Below are 23647 nucleotides of genomic sequence, written 5' to 3'. Positions count from 1 at the left end.
CAGGCTCATGATCTATCCGTTTACTAATTAGGTTTAGAACTTTGTCCGGATTTACTAGAAAGCTCACTAGGTGACAGGGACAGAATCCATATTTAGAAATTGGGATAGTGAGCCTCTCTAGAATTTTTCCATCTCCTCCAAGCTTTGACGTTTTCACTTGAATGATAGCCAGTGGGTCTGTGATCTCCATTGCAAGGACATTTGATGCCCTGCTTGCACCCACCAACCTGAGTCTCCCTTCAACTGCTGAAGTGCTTATCACTTCAACCATACATGATTTTAAATTTCACTATTATCAGACAGTTCTAGTTTTTGTTTATAAACCACAATACAGAATTACTGTAGATTATTTCGAAAATGGAAAACCCACAGAGAAAAAAAAAATAAAAATTACCTACAGCTTTTTCAGCTCCCAGGGTTGATCACTTATAACATCATAATGATTTCCTTCTTGATTTGCTTATTATAGTGAATCAAATATTTCATCAAATCTAAGACATCATTAATGGTGAGATATAGATAACATATAATTTAAGATAGAAAAAAGCCTATCAGCCATTATATAAGACACAATCAATTGTATCTCAATAAAAAGGTATAAAAATGTAAAAAAAATGTAACTGACAAAACAGCATATTTATCACAGAATAAGAACTGGAATAGTCTCCATTTTATAAATTGCTTTTGCTCACTTAATGTACGTTGGTTGCATAGTATGCAGCACTGACCTGCTGTTATTTTTTAGGCAATTAAGTATTAAGGTTGTTTATAATCTTTTACTATGGTGACTCCATGATCAATATCTTTGTATTTACATCTTTGGCAACTACAAGGTGATTTATTTAGGCTAAATTAGTACAAGCAGAATTACTAGATATTTTTAAATTTTCTGATGTATCTTGTCAAACTACCCCAAAGTTCATTTTATTAATTCTCACCACGTGTTACAAAATTGAAAATGTAAGAAGCAGAAATGGTAACTCACTCTTCATGTCTGCATTCCTGATTGCTAGTACGCTAAAACTCTTTCACATCTTCAGTACCACATATGTGTGTAATATGTTACAAATTTCATTAAGATATTATAGTTTTCATACTGAGCTGTAGGTACTGCTCTTTAAATGATATCAGTATTTTTTATTTATATATCTATATACATATAGACCACATTAAGTCTATCAGTCCATTATCTTTTTATTCTGTGGTGTTTTCTACTGCCAGAATTTTATTGTTTTTCATTTATTTATTTATTTTTGTGGTACTAGAGATCGAACTTATAACCTCGTACTTGCCACTGAGCTAAATCCCTGGCCTGTATTTCTTTCTTTGCCTTTGAAAATTCTCCACCTGAAGCGCATACAAATATTCATCTAAATTTCCTTCCATCATGACTTGTTACATCCAATGTTTAATCCAGCAATTTTTCATTTCTGTGTTTTACAATTTGAGAACAGTTTCACTGAGACAGAGACAGACCTAAAAGAGGGAAGTTTCTTTCTTGTGATTTGTTAACAAATGCCAGCTTCCTCAGTAGGCCGACTAATTCAAGTTTTTTTTTTTTTTAACCGCTAGTCAGACCAAATACCCTTCTTGGTGCCCTCAGAATTTTTTACGAGCTCACTTTGAAATCTAGCCAAGCTGATTTTCTTTTTATTTTATTTTGTGCCTTCTGCTCTCAGCTTTGGTAACTAAACAAGACATTTTAATGAACTGAAATTTCATTTTAAAAGGACAATATAAGTATCCTTGTAAAAGAATACAACATTTTTTTAAAAAAGGAATTCTATCACCACAATTTAACTGTTGGAAGTAAAAGTCTACTGCATTCAGGGTGCTGGCCTTAATTTGGGGCTGCAGATGAGCTTCAGGATAACTGAGTGCTTCAAAATACACATTAAACTTTGAGGTAATGGGTTTTTTTCTGGGAAAGAGCTCTAAACATTTATCCAATATTTAAAGGAGGTATGTGGTGCACAGACACATCCTAGACAGTATTTACTGAGGCCGATGCGCCCAGTGCATAAAGCACTTCATGTACACGGTCCTCACTGCCATCTTCTAGTGTACATGTGATCATTTTTCCTGTTTTATAGGTAAGAAAAACCAGGAACAGAAAAGTAGATGGCCAACCTATTGGTTGAAGGCAGGGAACCTGCCCCCACTCACACTTTTATACATATTACAACGGGTTCTTGTATTAGAAAGAACAGGGTATTTAAGCTTTAAGTGTTAAAGAGTACAAGCCAAAGAGCCAGTGGTTCAAAAAGTCAAGTAAATGTCAACAGGAACGTTTTATACCAATGCCCAGTTCTGCCTTTCACCTTCTCATTTGAACTGTTCTAAGGCACAAGACATCTTGCGGAGAAATAAGAGTGAAATCTAAGGGAAGAAACTGGCATCCTAACACTAGAATTTACCCTGTGGCCCTGGAGATGCCACCTTTGGGCCGGTGATCTCCAGGTTTGCTTGGTAACGGGGTCCATTTTCTGCTTGGTTCGATTCTACCTTTTTCCCAGGAGTTTTCTTATGCTCTCCTTTGGGTTTCTTAACTCGTTTGACCTGGAATGTGATCTGTGAAACAGAAACATGTTAGGGACAAATGACACTGATGATCAGATTGGTCACTTACTGCGGATACCAGCGGCTTCCAGAATAACCCAGATGGATAAACAACTTACTGCTCTGATCACGGCACACGGTATACTTGAAATATCAATGTATTCCATGATTATGTATAACTATTATGTATCCACTAAATTCTAAAATATATAGTTTGAAAAGGAAAAATCTCAGGCTTGTGCTAGAGTTAAGATCTCTCCTTACATTTCACTGTTTTCCTTTTTTTTTTTTTAAATTGAGATAGGATCTCACTAAGTTGCCTACCCTGGTCTTAAGCAATCTTCCTGCCCTGGGCTCCCCAGTGCTGACACTAAAGGTCACTGCACTCTAGTAAGCTGAATTCTTACAGGTCTAACTAAAAAATGATTAACAAAATGAACAAAATCACCAGTCCTTAGAGAGTACAGAGCAGACACTGAAAAGTGAGATCTCCGACCTGGGCAGTTCTAGGTCTGCAGGCTCTGACCACAGCTTTACACCCATCCCATCCTCCTGCCTCCCCGAAGAGCCGGTCTGAGCAGTGTGAAGAGCTGCCCGAGCACAGCTCCAGTGTGAAGACTGTCCTGTACTGTGGAGTAAGTAGGGGCACAAACTACACAAAAACTTCAGCCTTTGCACAGTAGGAGCCCTCGCAAAGACTCAGGCTACAGTCCTTCAAGGGCTGCACTGGCGAACTCTTACCCATTCTGTTGCTTCGTCGTCTTCGCTTCTGCAGTCTCCATAGCAAGAGCTTCTGGCCACTCCATCCTGGGGACCTTTCTTCAAGACCCGAATCCCCTGTAAGTCTAGACGCCTCCCCTTCATCTCTAGGCCTCCCCCAAAGCCTTCCAGGGGCCACGCCTGTTGGAATTCATCCACCAAAGCCAGTATCTCTTCTGACATCTTTGTTTCATCTGAGTTCTCCATTTCATCAGAACCATTGCTTTCTTCGACCACTGTAGCTGAAATTCAAGGGTCAGCATATTACAACAGCTCCACATAGCTCACTCAAGTACTGTGCAACTCTAACCGTGCTTCTACGAAGACTGTCCTACTTTGGGGCATTTTTGTAGCCTACCTTCAGAAAAATGCCATCATTATCTTCAAAATCCCTAATGGTGCATCATTTCTGTCATGCAGCTTTGGTCAAAAGCCTGGCTAAGAACGATGGCAGTAGACAAAGGGTAAGCATTCACAGAGTATGTCTCTAGTGAAGATGGAAACAGCTGTGCTATGTTTATTTTTTGAGAGAAGATTCACGTCCAGATGATAAAGATGAAGTTTACTATGGGTATGTAACTTAACACGTGGGATTCTTCAAACTTTATTCTAGTGTCAAGAAATATGACAGCTGCATAGCAGGCCGATATGGTTGGCTTACCTACCTTAACTGAACACTGAACAACAATTTCTTTTTTTTTTTTTATTTTTTTTTTTTTTTTATTTAAGAGGAAAAAGAGAAAAACACAAAACAAACCAATGCGGCGTAAGGGTACACGCAATACAGAACTACAAAACAAAACAAAACAAAACAAAACAAAACAAAACAAAACAAAACAACATAACAGTAAGAAATCACCTGCTAGTAGATTACACACTATCTTCTTGAAAATAGTTCCTCAAATCACAGTATCAAAGAACACAAGGTGGACATTCAAACAAGAAGACTGCAAACAGCTGTGTTCAATGTTCCAAAAACATTGATAAAGTCAGCTATTTAACACTCCCAAACACACTTGCTGTTATATCCGTTAGAGCTCTTTTTCTTTTTTTTTTTTTCCCTCTCTTTTTTACAACAAAATTTACACATCTTGGATTTTATTACTCCTTAGTGCTTATTACTTTCTTTGGGGGGGGGGAAGAATACAGTCAAATATGGCAAAACAAAGCTGTCAGTCAATACCAAGGATAGACATAGCACATGGTGTAGAACAGAGTACAAGTTTATCAACAATGGTTATCAACGTTGTCCCTTGTTTCTTAAAAAGAATTGTCTATCTTATTAGATATTATAATGTTGGACAAAACAGTAGAGAACAAGACCAATAAAACTTAGGCATTGTAAACATTACAGGACTTCCAAAGAAGACAATAGTCAAACCAGAATGGGTATCTTAGTGAATCTTATTGTCTTCAAAGTAGTTGCCTATTTCTTCAAACTTGATACTATCATATAGAATGGAACAGAGTCTAATCAGTCAAAACAAGATCGTGGGAGTACTACAGGACTTCAAAACAAGTTAATAGGAAATCGAAAAGAGTTACTATTTATATATCCTAATTTTTTTGAATTTTTTCTTTAATTAAGACAAACATAAGAAATGACTAAATAATTTTTTTTGAAACAATAAGGGGGAGATTGAGATAAAGCAGGACATAACAATATAACAATAGAGGTCACAGCATGACTGTTTCAACAACCTAGTACTTCACCACCTTATAACCTGACTTAATAGTAGTTACCATAGTGTCTTTTTCCTTGAAATATTTGGATAAAACTTCATATACTCTAGCTTCAAATATTTTCATATCAAGAAGCCCAGAATAAAGCCTTTCTAATTAATGAGTGAAAACTTTATAAGGCTTCAAGGCCACCTAATGGGGAATCATGATTACCACATATTTTTATATATTTGAATCATTATTTACATTAGGGAAACTATTCGGTATTCACACATGCGAGATTGATTTATTTCACTAATGAGTATGGTCTCAAGCTGCGCCCATTTATTGATAAATATCTCAATGTGATCCTTCTTTATAGCTGAATAATACTCCATTGTATAGAAATACCACAACTTTTTTATCCATTCCTCAGTTGATGGGCACTTGGGTTGTTTCCAAGATCTGGCGATTACAAATTGTGCTGCTATAAACATAGGTGCACATATATCACTGTGGTATGATGCTTTCATGAACAACAATTTCTTCAACAACAAACCACCCTAATTCCACATGAAGATTTCTATTTTCATAATGACTGATAAAAGCAGTATCAATACACTAGAATAATATTTTTCTAAAATGTTTATTAAGATAAAATTTATGCTGCTCAAGTATATAAAGACTCTGATGGATGTGTCGCAGTGCAATGACATAGCAAAAATCCTCTCTCCTGAGAATGCAGCATGTTTTCTTTATCACCCCATGCAGGCCACACAACCCTCCAGGTTCCCCTCTCTGCTTAGATAACGAGGGAGCTCAGGGCAGATAATTGTGAGTTCTGAAAAACAATGCTTTCCTCTGCTAAGTTCTTTACCAATTACATTTTGTTGTTTATTTTGCATTAAAGGTGGCACCTTACATTACATGCTCAATGAAAGTTATCTTTAATTGTTTATGTAAGTAGATAAAGTACAGAAACAAAATGCTTCTGTTAGAAAGCAAGTTTGAGCTCAGCGAGGTCAACCTAGTGACTTGGCAAGAACTGTCTGGGGTTGTGGAGAGAGAGAGAGAGAGAGAGAGAGAGAGAGACAGAGAGAGACAGAGAGAGAGAGATTCAGATGTAGCTCAGTTCCAAGACCCTGATTTTAATCCCCTGCACCAATTTTTTTTTTTTAAAGCCTGCTTTTATAACTTGCACCCAGATACCCTGAGAGCTGGAGCTTAATGGCTCACAGTGTTACCTGTGATTCCAGGGCAACAGTCTTCAGCTGGCAAATTCTGGCTTGTTCAGGGATTCCTAACATGGTAGTAATAATTTGGCCCATGTCAGGATTCTCATACTGATTAGGACAGTCAGAGTAGGCTCAAGGCCAGGGAGGATTTTTTTTAATAGCATGCATACACAAGCTCATGTACACACACAGCTACATACATACAGGGATAAGGAGGAACTGTATGAAGGCATTACTGATTTCAAATTAATCAGAACAAAGAGTGTATGTGAGGATAGCAGTAACTAAGATTCTCAAAGAAGGTGGGTATGGTGGGTTAAAAACTGGTGGTCACCTTAAAACACCAGCTAAGTGTACATGGTCCACCCGAGGAGAGTTGTCAGCACAAAAAGGAGACCTGGAGAGGAAGAGTAGCCTTGTGGATTCTCCAGCACTGATGGTGTCTGGAGCTCTTGGTTCTCCTGGAGAAGCTTGTCATGTTGGCTTCCCTAATATGAACTCAGCCATTATCATCGGAGGAGCTTAGAACCTTGTCACTAAGAATGGCTGTGGTTCAGTTTTGGAGACTCTGTTCCTTACTTTGAGCACTGCTTCTGGCTCTGGAGGGGAAGATGTGTGCTGTTCAATCTCCAGAAGCTTTTTACACTGGCTTCCTGATACAAATTTGGCTGTTTTTATCCTCAGAGCAGCTTGGGACCTCATTGTTGCTGGGGATGACTGTGGTACTTTTCAGGGAAGCCGTGCTTCTTATTTTGAGCATTGCTTCTTGGCTCCAGTACAGAACCCTCAGCCTACTGGCACAGAGCCTTCACCCTTCTGGCATAGATGTTCTAGTTTCCGCCACTGACCTTTGGGCCTTCCCAGTGCAGATCCATGAAACAGACTTGCATGAGTCATTGTCATGGGCTCTGGGCCTCCAGCTGAACTTCTGGGGGGCACTGTCACGGGCTCTAGCTCTTTACCTGGACTCATGCAGGATATTGCCATGGGATCCAAGCCTTTGGCTGGATTCTCTAGGTCTTTAGCATGTGGACAGATTTCCTGCACTGTTTTTGTATTTGATTCCTTGGGTAACCATTACAAATAATACTATAAATCATGTTTCCTGTACATGATTGTTTACCTGGCAATCCTTGACTACAATAAAACTGATACCAGGAGAGTGGGGTTACTGCTGTGATGCTGCCTGGCCATGTGGCCTAAGAGCCTTGGGAATTAATTTGGAAACGTTTTTAAGAGGCTGGCCAAAGAGACAGCTCCTGTATGCTGTAAACTATACTGGAAACTCTGATTGGAGCCTGGACAATCAGAGTACTGATAGAAATGCTGCCAGTTAGGATGAAGCTCAAGAAACTTCTATTGAGAAGGATTGCTTTGGTTGCTGGACCCCAGGTGGTATACTGTTTCTTGGATGAAAGTTGGTCTGCATTTTGCTTGTGTTTAGAGATATTGTTTGGGTGAGAGAAAAATTTCAGTGCAATCTACTGTTGAGATGGTAGCATGGTTACTGCTGAGAGCTTTTGCCCACATCTATGATGGAAATTTAGAGCAAAGAGCCAATAAAGTAATTCGAAGCATTTGGCCAGATAGAAGGCTCAGTGGAATTATGGGCTGCAAGGTTGACATGGAGGAGAATGTGGTTGTTTAGAAGAACAGGACAATGGAAAAATGAACTGAAGTTTTACTTGAAGGGAAGAGTATATTTGAACTGCAGTAGATCCTTGTTTTTCAGTCTTGCCGTGCCATGTTAAAAGCTAATGGGAAGCAAGGACTGCGATTGTAATAGTTGTTTTAACACAATTTTAATGTTGTATTTAGATATATGTTTGTAATCAGGTTAATCAAAGTACTGTGTTTTAACCTTAAATTTTGGTCACCCTTTGAATATTTTGCTTTTGGTGTGAGAATGAGTGCATTAAGAATTGTATATAGGTAATTGTAATTGTTAATATAAATCTGAATAGACCAAGGTATGTTAATTTTTCACAAATCTGCCACTAGAGACTATGGTTTAAGGAAATAAGTATGGTTATCAAGTTGACCAGCAGTGGACTGTGGTAGATTAAAAACTGGTGGTTAACTTAAAGACCAGCTGAACTGAATCAGTGTGGTGCTATGTGTAGGTGGCCCACTTGAGCAGATGCCAGCACAAAAAAGAGGCCTGACAGGGAGACTAGTCTTGTGGTTTTTCCTAAGCACTATTGTTGTTTGGAGCTGTTGGTTCTCCTGGAGGAGCTTTGTAATGCTGCCTTCTCGGATATGAAATTGGCTTTTACCACTGGAGGAACTTGGAACCTTGTCACTGAGAATGCCTGTGGTTCAGTTTTGGAGATCTCTGTTCCTTACTTTGAGCACTGCTTCTTTGCTCTGGAGGGGAAGATGTGTGCTGTTCAATCTGCAGGAAAAGCTTGTCATACTGGCTTTGTGATATGAATCTGGCAGTTTTCATTCTTGGAGCAGATCAAGACCTCATTGTCACTGAGGTATTTTTTGGGGGAGCTCTAGTTCTTATTCTTATTTTGAGCATCGCTTCTTGGGTCCAGTGCAGAACCCTCAGTCTACTGGCACAGAGCCTTCACCCTTCTGGCATAGACTTTCTAGTTTCTGCAACTGACCTTTGGGCCTTCCCAGCACAGATCCATGAGACAGACTTGCATGAGTCATTGTTATGGGCTCTAGGCCTCCAGCTGGACTCGTAGGAAGCACTGTCTTGGGCTATAGGTCTTCACTTGGGACTGATGCAGGACACTGCTGTGGGCTCCTTGGCTGCATTCTCTGTGTTTTTAGTGTGTGGACAGATTCCCTGGACTTCTTGCATTTGACTCTTAGGGTGACCATTATAAACAACACTACATTATGTGTCCTGAATTATTTTCCTTGCAATCCCTGACTATAACAGTGGGAGACATTTAGAATGTCTGGGAAAGTCAGGAAGAAGATGCCTTATATAGGGAGCCTCATGTTTCTTATGCAGAAGAGTAACAGGATAATAAAATGAGGCCATGAGGGGCTGGGGATTTAGCTCAGCGGCATAAGCACCTGCCTTGCAAGCAGGCGGTCGTGAGTTTGATCCCTGGTACCGATAAAAAGGAAAAAGACAAAAAAAAGAAAAAAAAATGAGGCCATGATAATGCTGCAGGTCAGAGTGAGAGGAGCATTCAGTTGGTACACTGGGTGGGGGAAGTATTGTAAAAGAAGAGGACAGAAGACAAGGAGCTCAGTTAGAAAGGTGTTTCACAGCTGAAAGTGGGCTTAAAACAAAGAAAATTTTTTAAAGGGAAGAGGAGAGAAATGGGAGGTGTATGAAGAAAAAACTAAATGTGGTAGGCTTAAAGATGATTTCAAGATTCTAAAGTCTAATACGAACTATGGGTTTTTTTTTTTTTTTTTTTTTTTTTTACTATATGAATGTAGGTTATAATCTGAATGTTAACACAGAATGCTATTTACCAAGACAACATAGTTAGGATAGCACAACAGGATAGAGAATAAGGATTTTAGGCACTTATCACTTATCATTTAATAAACAAAGGATGGAATGTCATAACTATGTAAGGTCTTGACTAGAAGGAATAGAGGAAATGTCTCTAGATACTGCCCTACATAGAAACGGTCCTTTACAGCTGGGGAAACAGACTTCTAGTTTGGCAGAAGAACTGGCTTCCAGGTTTAAATTATATTTGATGAAAGAAGTAAATCTCAGGCTTGCTGCCTGGGGAGCAGATGGTATGACAGAAAATAAAAACAGAGACTGAAACCCACATCTCTATTTTTATTTTGTCTTCTTAAGATACCAGGTACCATTTTCACACTAGAAGAAGGAAAATAAATATTGTGAAGCTGCAGTAAGTTTGCATGAGTTCACGTTTCTAACTTGGATGAAATCTAATCCAGGGTACCAGGAAAAGTGCTGAGAGACGCAGATAAGCTGATGTGGCCCTGCCTAAAATACAGAGCAGATCAGCACAATCCTGCAGCAAGCCAAACGCACCTGGAAGTTGGTGTCTAAGCCTGGCACCTCTGTTAAAGAGCCTTCTGAAGCAGAGTAAATTCACAGAACAGGAAACTTGTGAAAGTACGCCAAATCACATTAAATCAAGAAAGACCAAAGAAACCAAGGGTGTTGCCAGTGATGAGAACAGCAGCTGATATACTATACCAAAAATCAGGATTGAAAAGACTTTTGCTAGAATGATACGGAAAAATTCCTGAGATGACTTCAAAGTCGATAATGAGATTAAAAGTCATCATAGGCTGGGTATGGTGGTGCACATCTGCAATCCCTGCACTGCAGAAGCTGAATTAGGAGGAGGAACACAAGTTCAAGGATAGCCTGGGCTACACAGTGCATTCAGAGCTAGTCTGGAATATATATCAAGACCTTGTCTCAAAAAAAAAAAAAAAACACAACATAAATAAAAATAAAATAAAATAAAAGCTATAACATAAGATGACTTGCTGAAAGAAAGGAAGACATTTAGCTGAAAGGACACTACAGATGGAGGAAGGTGGACAAGAACAGTAATCATCTTCAAGCACGTAAGCAGATATGACATGGAGGGGCAACAAGACTAACTTGGTTAGGCAAAGCTAGAAATGAAACGCTGTATTCAACTCAACATGAGGAAGGAGCTGAACTGGAGAACAGGCAATGAATGGGTCATCCAGGGAAAGACTGAGGTCAGGATGCCCGAGATAGAAGCGGAAGTCAGTCAGTGACTTAACAAGGGATGCTACTAAGAGGTAGAAAAATATCAGAGGAGCTAGAAAAGTGACCGTATCTCTTAAGACTCAGCACTAAGAGTCCTGGGAGATGAGTATTAGGGAGCAAAGGATACAAAGATGGGTGCTAGAGTCAAAACAAAACAAGTAGACAGTAAAGAAAGACAAAAGTCAGACAGTCTAAGAAATGACCAGCCGAGCGAAGGCCTCCTTCTAAAATCTGACCCAAAACATTTCCTCCAGACCATCTTGATGAGTAGTACCGATGGCTTTGAGTACTCAAGGGCGGTTCTGGGAGGATGGCAGGGCACATTTTGCCTTTAATAGGTATCATAGGGGGAACATGTCCCTACTAAGGACTTCCGAATTAGGACTCTGCCACCATAGGGCCTTGTGCGTGCTGTCTGGAGCTAAGAGTTCTCTTTAAATGGCAGTGTGATCTCATTTGAGGTGAGACTATAAAGCCGCAGATTTGCTTACAATTTAGTAATAAACAATAGCACACATTTTCAAGCCAGTAATCAGAAGGCACAAAAGACTTAGATTAAATCAGACTAAGGTAGGTAAAACATTCACTTCTGGGTGGAAAATAATAATCGTGAGTTTTAACTTCCATATTTTTCCTTTTTCTAATTGAGTCAATATAGTGAGAAAAAACAGAGAACTTCAAGATAACCAAGAAAAACAAAAGGAACTCCCTCAGTAATTAACACGCAATAGGTTAGGGTTCTCTTAAATTCAGTAGTTGTTCACTGAGCAAATACTATGTGGACGTGCTTGTGAGGACTTTAATTAACAAGTGGCCTCTAAGTCCTGAAGCCTTAGTCCTGTCTATGTTTGTAGACGTGGACATTTACTGGATTCCAACTTACAAACCTGCATAAAGTAAATGCTTGTGAAGTTTTTTCATTGAACTACTCAAGACCACTCTTTGGGACATTTTTTGTTTGCTCAATTTTAAATTAGCAAAGTAAAGAAAGCTGAGTAGATCTGACAATGCTCCAAGTACAGACTTGCGTTCTTCCTTGCATGGATAGGGTTTGCCAGGGAAGAAGACCCGAGACTAGATGAGATAAAGCACTGATTTTAGTCAGTGACAAAAACTGATTTTGTCAATTGACAAAATTTTCACCAACCTTTAGCAAAAATGATAATTTTTTTTTAAAAAAACCTTTCTTTCTCTTTGATACATATTTACCAGTATAAGGTTGCCAACTATCTATTTTTGACAAACCACTCTTTGAGGGCATTTTCATACTTTTTTGACATTCAAGTGTTGTTTTATAAAATAATGGTAGTTTTCTTTAAAAGTCACTTTACTGATTAAAAAATGAAATTTTGGCCCAAATTACACAGGGAAACCCTGTCTTAAAAAAAAAAAAAAAACCAAAAACAAAACAAAAAGGTTCTAACTCATCAAAACCTCTTCATAGGTAAGAGTAACACATGCCAGAAGCTCTAAGGATGAATTTCACCTGCTGTAGATCTTAGGCAGGGTATCCAGCTTCTAAATCTCAATTTTATCATCAATATATGACTTAATAGTGTTTCACTATTCATAGACAACGATTCACAATACTTTAGTCAACAATTCATGATACTTTATACATTATAAAATACCACAAAAAGGTGATGATAGTTTTAATAGTTAAAAGTTATTGGAGGAGACTTAACTATATTTCTTTGTATTTTCCCCTTGAATTAGATTTTTCAAAACTTCTTAATGTCTATGTTTATCTTTTATTATAACACACTATTTCTATTAAAAAGTCAGAGTTTTCCTGACTCTGCTAATTACGTTATAGAAAGTTTACTGGTATGAACATGGAAACTTTTATACCTATAGTTGCATGGATCTGTTGTCAGTACCTAGGGAATAAGAAGAAGGTATTCCTAGAATTTAGAAACATGGTAAAGACAAGTTCATACCTGAGAGTAAAACTAGTGAAAAGTCATTATCATACTATGGACTGAATTAGCAATGTGAAAAGGAATCTGCGTTAAGGGATGGTCTGTATGTTGCTGAAGGGACCTGGGAAATGCCTTGTTTCAGACAGGGAGACTGCTCTTTATCTCTAGTATGAGACAGAACTCAACTTTAAAGCAACTTAAAGACTATGTTATTATCATCTGTCCAAATGATGTGTTCGTGAAGAAAGGAGACAAAGGACAACATTTTGGTTGAGTTCAATTCTGAATTGTCCTAAAAAAAAAAAAAAAGCAAGACAAAAAGAGATTAATTTATAGTCATAAATATCCTAGTCATTAGGGAGTTATACTGTTTTGGAATAAAGACCCTTTCTACATATGGAATAAAGTCTCCTAACATTACCTAATTTTGTCTGTTGATTCTCAGTATACCACACAATTTCATGGTATTCATTTGGTTATGTGAGTCTCTTGACAGCCTAAATAAATAACAAATGAGGCTACCAGGGACCAAAGAGAACCTGTGCCACTGAAGTGAACAAACTGACCCCAGTTTAAGGAAGAGTTTCTTCTCAGTTGGTAAATGGGTCTGTGTTTCCTTAAAGTTCATAGTTTCTGGTAAGGGATTAAGAAGTGCTCTTCCCTTTTGCTAGATGTGAGTTTTTAAATATATAACATTAAAAGGGCAAAAAAAGACTTAGTAATTGCTAAATATGTTATTCTTATGTATACAGGAAGGAAAATATATTTAACAAACAGGAATATAAAGTTATGTAGAACACAGCATGTAAGAAGCTCATGGTCTGATGGGACATAGACATAAAAGCAATTAGTGTGCTTTGAAAAAGTAGGAGCAAGATAATAGACTGAACACCTAACTGCTTGCAATGCTTCATAGAGGAAGGGGCATCTGTACTAGACCCTGGAGATGCATGTAGGCACTTCATCTGGAGCAAAGTGTATGCCCCCAGCCTGCCCAGGAGCACAGGCAGGCTCACAAGGGTGTTGTAGCAGAGGGGAGGAGAATGGTGAAAGTGTGTACTTCCTGCTGGGTAGCACACTAGGAGGCAACAGAGTTGCAGAGGGAACTGGGGGACACCAGTGCCTTGCATTTCTCTCCAAGACCCTTTGATTCTTCCAACAGGTAATAAGACAACCACTGGAAAATTTAAAGCTAGGCAACTTACCTGACCAGAACTAAGTTTTAGAAACGAGTCTTTGGACATGCACCATTAAGAGTCAAGCTTGACTGTCAGCTTGAGTGACTTTAAAGTCACCAAGGTAATTAATAAAGCATACTTCTGGGTGTGTCTTGGAGAGGTCAAGGAAGTATGACCTTGGGTAATATACCTGGCTGCAGGGCCCTCTTCTCTAGCATTTTCTCTGCTCTGCCTTTCTGGCTGCCATGAACTGAGCACATCTTTCTCCTGTCATGTTCCTGCCCTGCAGCCAGGCGACCATGGATGAAATCCTTTGAAACCTCTCTTTTAAACTACAGGTGTTGGATATCTCCTCCAGCAACAGGAAAGCTGACCATACACACAAAGAATTGGGAACAGTATCTGCTTCTGATTTTAAATTTCTGTATCCATTTTATTGTATTCTCTGGTCACATCTGTCTCCCTATCTTTTTCTTGGTATATAACTATAATAATAGACCACAGCTAGGAAACCAAATTAAGAGATCACTGCAAGAGCAAAGGTAGAAATGTAGAAAGTCTAAATTCAGGCAATGGCAGAAAGAACACAATGGATTCGACAGGTCTTAAGAGATTAACTGGATATAGTGCTGTCTGGGTGAGTTGTGACACATTAACAGATACTTGACGTATAGGAATTGGAAACAATTGAGGAAATAGGATAAAACAAAGTCAAATTCAATTTTGGAAATGTTAAAATACTTGTGGTACATGAAGACATTTTTATGTTAAAAAGTAGAAGTAACATTGGGAGCTGTAGAGAATTGTTAGCTGAAAATATAGATTTGGAGTCACTAGTGTGTTTAAAGGTGCCGAGTTCCCATGAGGCCAGACAAAGAAAGCTAAGAAAACAACACCAAGGCTAAGATACTGGTACCCCAACAAATAAAGGGCAGAATAAAGAATAAGGGAAGGAAACTGAAAAGGACAAGCTGAGAACAGGTAAAAGCTAAGAGCAAGTGATTCTGGAACCCAAGAAGTGGGGACTTGTGCAGAGTTCACAATGTAGTCATCAAGTGGAAAGTGAGGAGAAGGCCTGGAAGACATGCCTGTTATTCCAAATCTTCACATTTTACTGGGTTAGTGTGAATATACCCGGCCTCCTCCCATGCCCGAGGAGTCATGACACTGAGAAGACAAACTAGTCCATAAATGAATCACGTTTGTTCTAGTGAAAGACAGCAGTGAAGCAGAAGAAAGAAAGTGAGAAGAGCGTGTTTATACTTAGGGCTTGTTTTCTGCCTCACCATCTGAAGGTCTTGCTTGTGATTCTACACGAGTGGCTCTTAAAGAGGGAACAAACTCTTGAAAGGAGAGAAAATCCTAAGCTCAACGCGTGAGAGTTGATTTTTCCCCAGAAACACAGCTCAGGTCAAATCAACTTACTTTCAAGTCTAAGGGCATCAGGGCCCCTCCCTGAATTCTCAACAGAGAGTCCAAGATCGTCCTCTGCTCCTCTTTCCGAGGGTTCTTCTTGGGCAGCATCCAGGGACTGTGGGTTCTCAAAGTATTTCTGTTTGCCATGGCTGTTGTCCAGGGCTTTCTCATGACAATTACCTGAATGCCAAGAGACACAGAGATCACATTAGAAACGTCTCTCTTGCATCATCCCATAATGCAAGGCCCCCAAACAAGAGCAAAAAGCTAATAATGCTAGTATTTCTCCAGTAGAACATGGCATCCACAGGCAGATCATTTTTGTGCTAAGACTGTGCACTAAAGTTCAGGTGTCAACTGCTAGGCTATGGTCACCAACCATTTGGGAAGAAAAACTGACAACATCGGTCAAACCTCAAGATATTGTTCCATTCGTAACAGCAGGAAATAGTCCACTGAAGTTAAAAATATCACCAAAACCTTTTCCTTTTATATGCTGTCCAAAAGTGATACTTGACAGATTATTACCTGAGTAAACCTGAGTTAGATGAATTAGAGCAGAGAAATATGTCATTCTTGCATCACAGATAAAATTAGATACACCAAATATGAGGAGTTATAGAAAACGAAGGGCTGCAGATATAGCTCAGTCACACAGAGCTTTCCGGGCAAGTGTGAGGTCCTGAGTTTGATTTCCGGTACCAAACCAAACTAAACCAAACCAAACCGCAAAACAAACAAACAAACCAACCAAAACAAACAAACAAAAAACCAGTTAAAAACCAAAGTATTAAAAGACATAACAGGCAATAGGAGAGATTTTAGTATTCAAGACTGTGGTACCTATTTTTCTTCCAGGAAACAAATTCCAGTCATGTGGTTAGAGATTTAGTGAAGCATAAAATTTCGAATCTTGAATACAGTCCTTGCATTTTTGAAACTATCTGGATGAGTGTAGTAGATCTGAGTTGTACTATGGTTTTGTTGTGAGACAAAGGATTTTTAAAAATTACTGCTTATCAGTTACACAGAATAGTTTTGTTTTGGTGTATTTGTACACTGATCATGAGTCAAAGGGTTTCGATCCTATTAGGGAGCCTATGCTAATATGGACAAAACCCAATATGTAGATCCACTCCAGCGTCATTTTCTGGGTCAGGGAAACCTAGGATCTTGTATGTGACATGCCAGCAATATGGCTATGCCATGTCGCTCTGCCGTCCCTGGTTTATTTAGTCGCTCTGGATCGATGAGCTGGTATCTTCTTCCTCTTTCATATCCTATTCCCACTGTCACTTAAGACATACATTTGGTGGAAGGCCACAAACTTCCTGTCAGAGGACAATTATTTGATCAAGACTGTGTAAGCAAGTTTTCCTTGACCAGGACATTCAAACATGTTTTATTTTTTTTTTTCAGTTTTCAAACACTGTACTATGTGTATTTATTGCCTAACTGACCTTTACTATGGTTACTTATATCTTTTAAAAATCCATTTAATTTCTTTTTTTAAAAGAGAAAAAAAACCAAAAACAATACAGAATTTCTTAACAATAGGAAATTAACAACGGTTAATGTATTGTGTGTTGTTACCTTCATCAAACATGCTCTAAAAGCTTTTTTTTTTTTTGAGACTGTCATCTCAAAGAGATGTGTGTATCCAACCAAGCTCTCTCTGCAGCGATGAATGGTCAAGAAGTCTTTTTCTGGATGTGATGGCTTCCTCTTAGGTTTCATAATTAAAGAAATAACATCTCAAGCTATTTCCCTTATTGTGCCAAGAAATGCACTGGGCTCAACACCTTTTCCAAAGTAATAAATTTAGAGTAAGGGGACCCTTTGCTTAGGGACTTGCTTTGTAATTTTCTGGTTCCATACTCTATATGTCTGAGGCTACTACACAAAAGGCAGTGTCAGAAATAGAGGAATCTTTAAGAGTTTTCCCTTTTAAGAAACTTACAAGAACTTGGGAAGACTGTAAGCACAAAACAATTACCATCGCAGCAGCGTGCTGTGCCAACTGAGTGCTTCAGAGACAAGCTGCAGAACTTGAGTTTTGTAGAAGACACAGGCCCAGAGAGGGGAAATGGCAAAGAGGGAGCCAACCTCTGTTAAGTGCTTATTTTTTTCCTGCCACTTCTCTGCTATGAAAACCTTGTAAAGTATTATTAATCTTCATTTTGTACATAAGAAAATTTCAGCAATTTGCCTAAAGTCCAACAGTAACTAAGTGGCAGATGTGGGGTCTGAATCTTAATACAAAGCTTCTTGGCTTTTTATTCCAGTGCTGCCCCTAACAAGAGAAGAAAAGGCAGCTTGGAGGCCGGGAAGAATCATGAAGAGGGCAAAGCTACGGGAACAGGAATGCTCCACAGCGTTTGGGAAGCAGTGAACAGTGCAATGGGACAGTGACAGCGGGTGGTGCGAGCGCACATGTACCCGTGGAAGGGCAATGGGAAGGCCGTGGGGAGCGGCGTGGCTGTCTTTCTCCGGAGTCTCCCACAGAAGGCCAGAGGACGCTGATTTGCCTCCATTTCTGCTTTTGCCATGCAGTTTTGATATGCAGTTAAGTATGAGAAGTTAAACACAAAACACTAAAACAGAGTCATGACCACAAACAACTCTGAACAGCCAGCGACTATAATTTACTACGAAGAATATTATACTCCTCGGAGACAACTCTTAATTGGGATATAAATAAGCCTGACTATTAAAAGCAGAGAGAAAATAATGATGACAATGATGCCGATGAAAGCATTTTTCACACTGACAGTATGTACTGGGTGATATTTAACATTACCATAGCAAAGGACAAACCTGTAACAGAGTAACCTACTGAAATTCTGAGTTTTGTGAAGTCATTTTCCTTCTGCAATCTTTGTATCTCTTATTTCTCTCTTGTCCTTTTCCTATTGTAACATTTAATTGGTCTCATCTTTTTAGAGGTATGCAGTTTTATAACATAGTGTGCATAAAACCCCGATACTATAATTCATTAGTCCTCTCACATGGCCTCAAACCTGGAACCTAGTGAAGTGAGCCCCATGCATCAGAAGGGTATCTTTGTCCTCCAACTCACAAACCTGGGGCCAACATCTCTCTAAGGAGAGCAGAAAAGGTCCCAGGGAGGAGAACTAGAGGAGCAAAGGGAAGAACAAGAGGTTTACGTTAAGGTATTTTCTTGCAAGCAGGCAACATCAAATGATCAGATAAAAGCTACATGTTTTAAGATTAAGGATTCTTAATATTAACCTTTTTTTTTTTCAGGGCTGGGGATTGAACCCAGGGCTTTGCGCATGCTAGGCAAGTGCTCTACCACTGAGTTACATCCAGCCCCAAATAGTAACTTTCTTATACTAACAATGAAAACTTAGGCTGATTTAGCGTGCTGGTGTTCCTTGCATAAGTACTAGGCTAATAATAGAAAGTCAAACTGCCTAGTTTTAAATTACTTTATCCCGTTGTCTAAAGGAGAAGCAAAGAAGTTCAGAATGAACTAATTATTTTCAAGACCGCAGTATAGGGTTGCTTCAGCTCAAATGGGAACTAAAGTTGCATACATAGAAAAATACTACTTAACTCCCTGGCAGAGGTGAAGATGTTCTCATTTAGAAATCAAAAAAAATTTTGAAGAAGGAAATGTAAACACACCTGGAAAGTTAACAAGTCATTTTCCAGGGGTGTTACTCCTAATTTCTGCTGATGCAAAAACCAGGAGACTGCATGGCTTAGACTAATCTACAGAAGTATGTTTCTGTTTTATTTTTAAAAAAGGAACTACATGATTTAGATGAAATGTTTTCGATAATAAGGTCCCAAGTGAAAATGGAAACATTTTTTCCTATGCATAATGCTTTATATTTGCTTGCCAAGCATTTACATCTAATTCAAATTCTGGCAGTTTGTTTTGTTTTCTTAGAAGCAAGAGACTACAATTTAAATACCAACACACTATAAAAGTGCAAAGGAAGGTATTTCCAGTTCTGGAATTGCTGTGAGATCAGACACATCAACTTCCTTTCTTGTGCTCAGAATTTCTCCTACATAAACTGGGTTGTTAGTGTGGACCTATCCTACAAAGGTGTTCTAGAAAACAAAAATATTTAATATACTTTGTCAAGGTAGAAGTCTGCTCAGAGATAAAGGTACAATTTATCCTGTGGCTAGAAAGTTTTTCAGAGTAAACTAGATTCTTAGGAACTCTTGTCATTTCTAAGGTAGAGGACATTGTCTTTCTTCTTATATTAATTCTGTTTACATAGTTCCTAGAAGAATATCCACTTTCTAGAGCTGAATTACTATCTTTGTGCTAAAAAGGACCCTTACCTTTGGAATCTCCTAAATTGGTAAACATACCTCAGGCTGGGTACTTTATACAGTTTGCTAAAGTTAGTTATAATAAAGAAATACTGCATGGCCTGGTAGAGCATGCCTATAATCCCAGCAGCTGAGAGACTGAGGCAGGATGATCGCTGTGAGTTCGAGGCCAGCCTGGGCTACATAGTAAGTTCAAGGCCAGTATGAACTACAAAGCAAGACTGTCTAAAAAAAAAAAAAAGCAAAGCAAAACAAAACAAAATAACAAAAAGAAACGCTACACATGAAAAGCAAAGCATCAAACTTTTTAAGAGCTCAGCAAGTAAACCTAATGTCAAGACCAGGTCACCTGGGTTTTTTAGCATTATAGCACAGCAGTTAAGAGCACAGACTGGAAGATTACATGAGTCCAAATCCTGTTTACAACACTTTTTAGTTCTGTAAAGCAGGAGTGGTTGCTTTTAACCTATCCTCACAGATAGCACCACTTCATTAGGCTGTTGAGAATTAAGTGTAATGAACTAGACCACCGTCCAGCACAAAGTAATCTGTAGTGCTGCCCCTCTGAAAATTGCAGTTATAACTAAGAAGCTATCCCAATGCAATCTTTTCACCGGGCCTTTTGGCCATCTCAGAATCTCCAGCGTGATGAACTGGCTGATAACAGTGATTAGCCACTGGGCCACCCACAGAATGAGGCAGAAGGACCTCCAAGTTTGAGGCCAGTCTAGGCAAGTTAGGAAGCCTCCATCTCAAAGGAAAAATAAAAGGGAGTGTTAAGGTAGTTGCCTGATTTCAGATTGTGTGCACACGTACATGTACACAAACACACATACGCACAGAGGCTGCTGGAGGCAGTACCAGTCATCTCTACCAGTTGTTTAGAGGAAAGCAGCTATTTGTTCAACTTAAAATACTCAGCAGATCTAAGAAATTTAGTATAAGAAATTAGGATGACTCTGCATTCCCTGAAGGATATTTAATAGTACAAATTCATTACCCCAAATATGAAAATTGACTACAGATGTACTACAGTTGCATCTACATTTGCTTCATGTGGCTCAATAACCTGCCAGGCTGCTGGCTTTGCTTCGTTTTGTCCCCCAAACCTCTCTCCCTCTAACATACATTCTTTTCTCCACACAAGTAAGAGTAAAACTCCTATGTTATCTATCATGTAACAAATTTCTAAGACATATATAATACACTGATTCATAAGAGGAGGGAGAATTGGAATTTGAAGGCACCAGTGACATGTTAGAAAAGTGGTCTTTTTGTGAAGAGTGGGATATTCTAAAGGTCTCACCACTAACTGCTTTAATAAAAGGCTTCGATTATACTCTGCTGTCTCCTTTCTTAGAAAAGCTACCTTACAGGAAGCATTCTGATACATTCAATTAATACAAAGCACTTGGGAGGAGAGCAGCTACCTTTATTCTTTCAACAAACACGAACTGCCTTTAGTAGCATTTACCAACTGCACTCAAAATTATGCAGTTATAAAACTGAAGTTTGTTTTGTAAATAGGTAACTCAAAAATATGTTGTAAATGTTTCATTTTATTATAATTTAAGTTTCCTCACAGTATTATTTTATGGTATTTATTTCTCTAGTAAAATATAGCTTGTCTTTTACAAAGGTAGTAAGATAAATCATAAAGTGAATAAAAGTCTGTCTTTCAGTTGTTTACACTGTTCCACCAAATGACTTTAAAATAGTATCAGGAAGCTGTTACTAGGGTTGCCCGTGAGGCTTTGTACTATGCACAGTTAACAGCTAAAATGCTAGAAGAAGAAAAAACCTTACTGGGAACAAATAAGTTAATTTTTGCTTTATTCTTCCAAGGACAGCAAGAGGCCAGTAGACTTTCTACTAAGTGAAACATTCCAGGGTGTGAATTCAAAGGCCCCCTTCGTTAATGATAGTACATGAACCTGGGCAACTCAACTTATGTCTTTACTCAAAATGAGAGGTGAACTACCATCCTATGATAAGGAGATTGTTGGGAGACACCATTAATGTAATCACTGCTAAAATAAGGACACAGAATTTAATTTTGGGTGAGACTTTGGTTGCTGATGACTGTACCAAGGAGATAAATGAGGACAATGCACCTTCCTGGACCTGTGTTCTCTACTTGGGGAAGACAAAAGAAATTATTTTAACAGAGAACTGGCTCTTCAGATATTCAGCAATTACTGCTGAGTAGAACTCTTTGCAGGAACATTTACAGAAATGGTTATGTGCTGATTGACCTTAAAAGCGCAACACCACAGAGAAAAGGGATCACATTGGAGACTTGAAATCGGCAATTGCAGGTGTACACCAGTATCCCCTCCGGGTGAGAGAGTCAGAAAAGAGTCGGAAGGGGAAGCAGAGGAAGAAAGAAAAGCTTAAGATCTGCTGTCTCTCGTATGTATGTGTGTTCCCCTTTTATGACACAGCCTCACACTCAAGTCTATTTCGGCGAATTCTCTATTTACACATGGAAAGGGAAACTGCTTCGCCCCAGGGTTTAAGGCTGAGTTGGTTTCTGTGGAATATACTCCCTTATCTCCTTTTCCAGCAGAAAAAGGAGAACTGGCTGCAAATATGCACTCTTCCTCTTGCCACGTGGCATTCTCCTAAATAACTACAGCATAGGAAGCAGCGTGAGCGAGTGTCAGCTGAGACCGACACTGCTTCAGCAGCGGAAGCCAAGTTCTCGCAGTGTAACTTCCTCTAAAATGTGAAAGCCCAGATTAAATCTCTAAACAAGAGAATTTAAACATTCATTAGAACTTTACAATGAGAGAATTTTCCATGGAGGAATTATACTAGAAAAGAGAAAAACTAACTCTGAGCACTATTTTGTTTAGAATTTAAATCGTTGGTACACATAAATCTAGGAAAATGTTTTTCAATACTAAAGGGAGCAAAACCCTACAGACCTCCTTGGGTTTTACTCATTTACTTACAGATGTTAATTCTGAATGAGGATCAAAAGGGTCTTTTTGGGGTAACTTTCACTAAAGACTGGAGCCTGGAGGTGAGAAAGTATCTATTAGCTGTGCTAATTTATAATGGATAAGGTTCTTTCTCTTCTCCCTTTCACGGTGGGAGCTGTAAACTTTAAAAGGAGCTCTGTATTTATACGTGTGTATTGCATGGGGATTCTCATACCCCAGGCAAACATTAGGTCTGTACAACTTAGTCTTTATTACTTTTACTCCTTCACTCTTCTGAATAGTTCAGACTGGACATACCATCAGTTACTTGCCACTGAAGTATAATTTGTGTATCATATATTGGAGGGGAGGTGTCAAGGTACATGGTGGGTTGGGGTATGAAGATTAGAAAAGCACTGGCTCCCGCTCGCAAGGAGGCTGGAGAGCCTGTTAAGGTAGCTGTGTGATGTGCACACACCCCTATAATGGCAGGTCACAGGAAGTGAAGGAGAGCATGCAAAGTGACGGGTACATTATCTGTAATTGGGGTCAGGTATGTCATAGGGTTGAAGAGGGCCCCAAAGGAAGGGTAATTGTGTGGGGTGGGGACCTGGGGAAGAGCTGCAGAGAACATGTGTGAACACACGGAACCAGGAGGCATGCAGTAATGAAAACAAACTGTCTACACGGCTCAGTATACAAAGGGTTTGGTACAGTTGCCAAAGACTGCAAAAGGTAGACATGAAAGTTCTTACGCAGTCAGTGAGCTTCAACTCAGCACAGCTCTTTGATTCAGCTTGCAGTGAACTGACTTCAAGTCTTAACTTGGAGTAAGTCTACATACACATAGGAAACGCTTAGGTCTCCTAGGGATTCATAGTTTTAAGGTTTGCACTTGCTTTGCTCTTCTCCTGCTGCAAGTTGAGAAGTCACCTGCTAATACTGAAAAAGGACACTAGGA

General features: G+C 39.0%; 1 protein-coding gene across 3 annotated transcripts in view; it reads right to left on the bottom strand.

The window, feature by feature from the left end:
* The window catches only part of Ttc17 (tetratricopeptide repeat domain 17), a 98379-nt gene that overhangs the window by 29789 nt on the left and 44943 nt on the right, over positions 1 to 23647 (bottom strand). For all 3 annotated transcript variants that reach the window (XM_003465213.5, XM_005001559.4, XM_013147415.3), the window contains exons 17-19: positions 15452 to 15622; positions 3301 to 3560; positions 2418 to 2571 (exon numbers count right to left, since the gene is read on the bottom strand). In XM_003465213.5, coding sequence (XP_003465261.3) covers positions 2418 to 2571; positions 3301 to 3560; positions 15452 to 15622 — 585 coding nt within the window. The remainder of the gene's footprint in view (positions 1 to 2417; positions 2572 to 3300; positions 3561 to 15451; positions 15623 to 23647) is intronic.

This window comes from Cavia porcellus, unplaced genomic scaffold, assembly GCF_034190915.1.
Source record: "Cavia porcellus strain 051 isolate PalLab524CR breed Dunkin Hartley unplaced genomic scaffold, mCavPor4.1 scaffold_17, whole genome shotgun sequence".
Taxonomy (NCBI): Eukaryota; Metazoa; Chordata; class Mammalia; order Rodentia; family Caviidae; genus Cavia; species Cavia porcellus.
The sequence above is the reverse complement of the archived record's forward strand: the minus strand, read 5'-3'. Positions and strand labels throughout refer to the sequence as shown.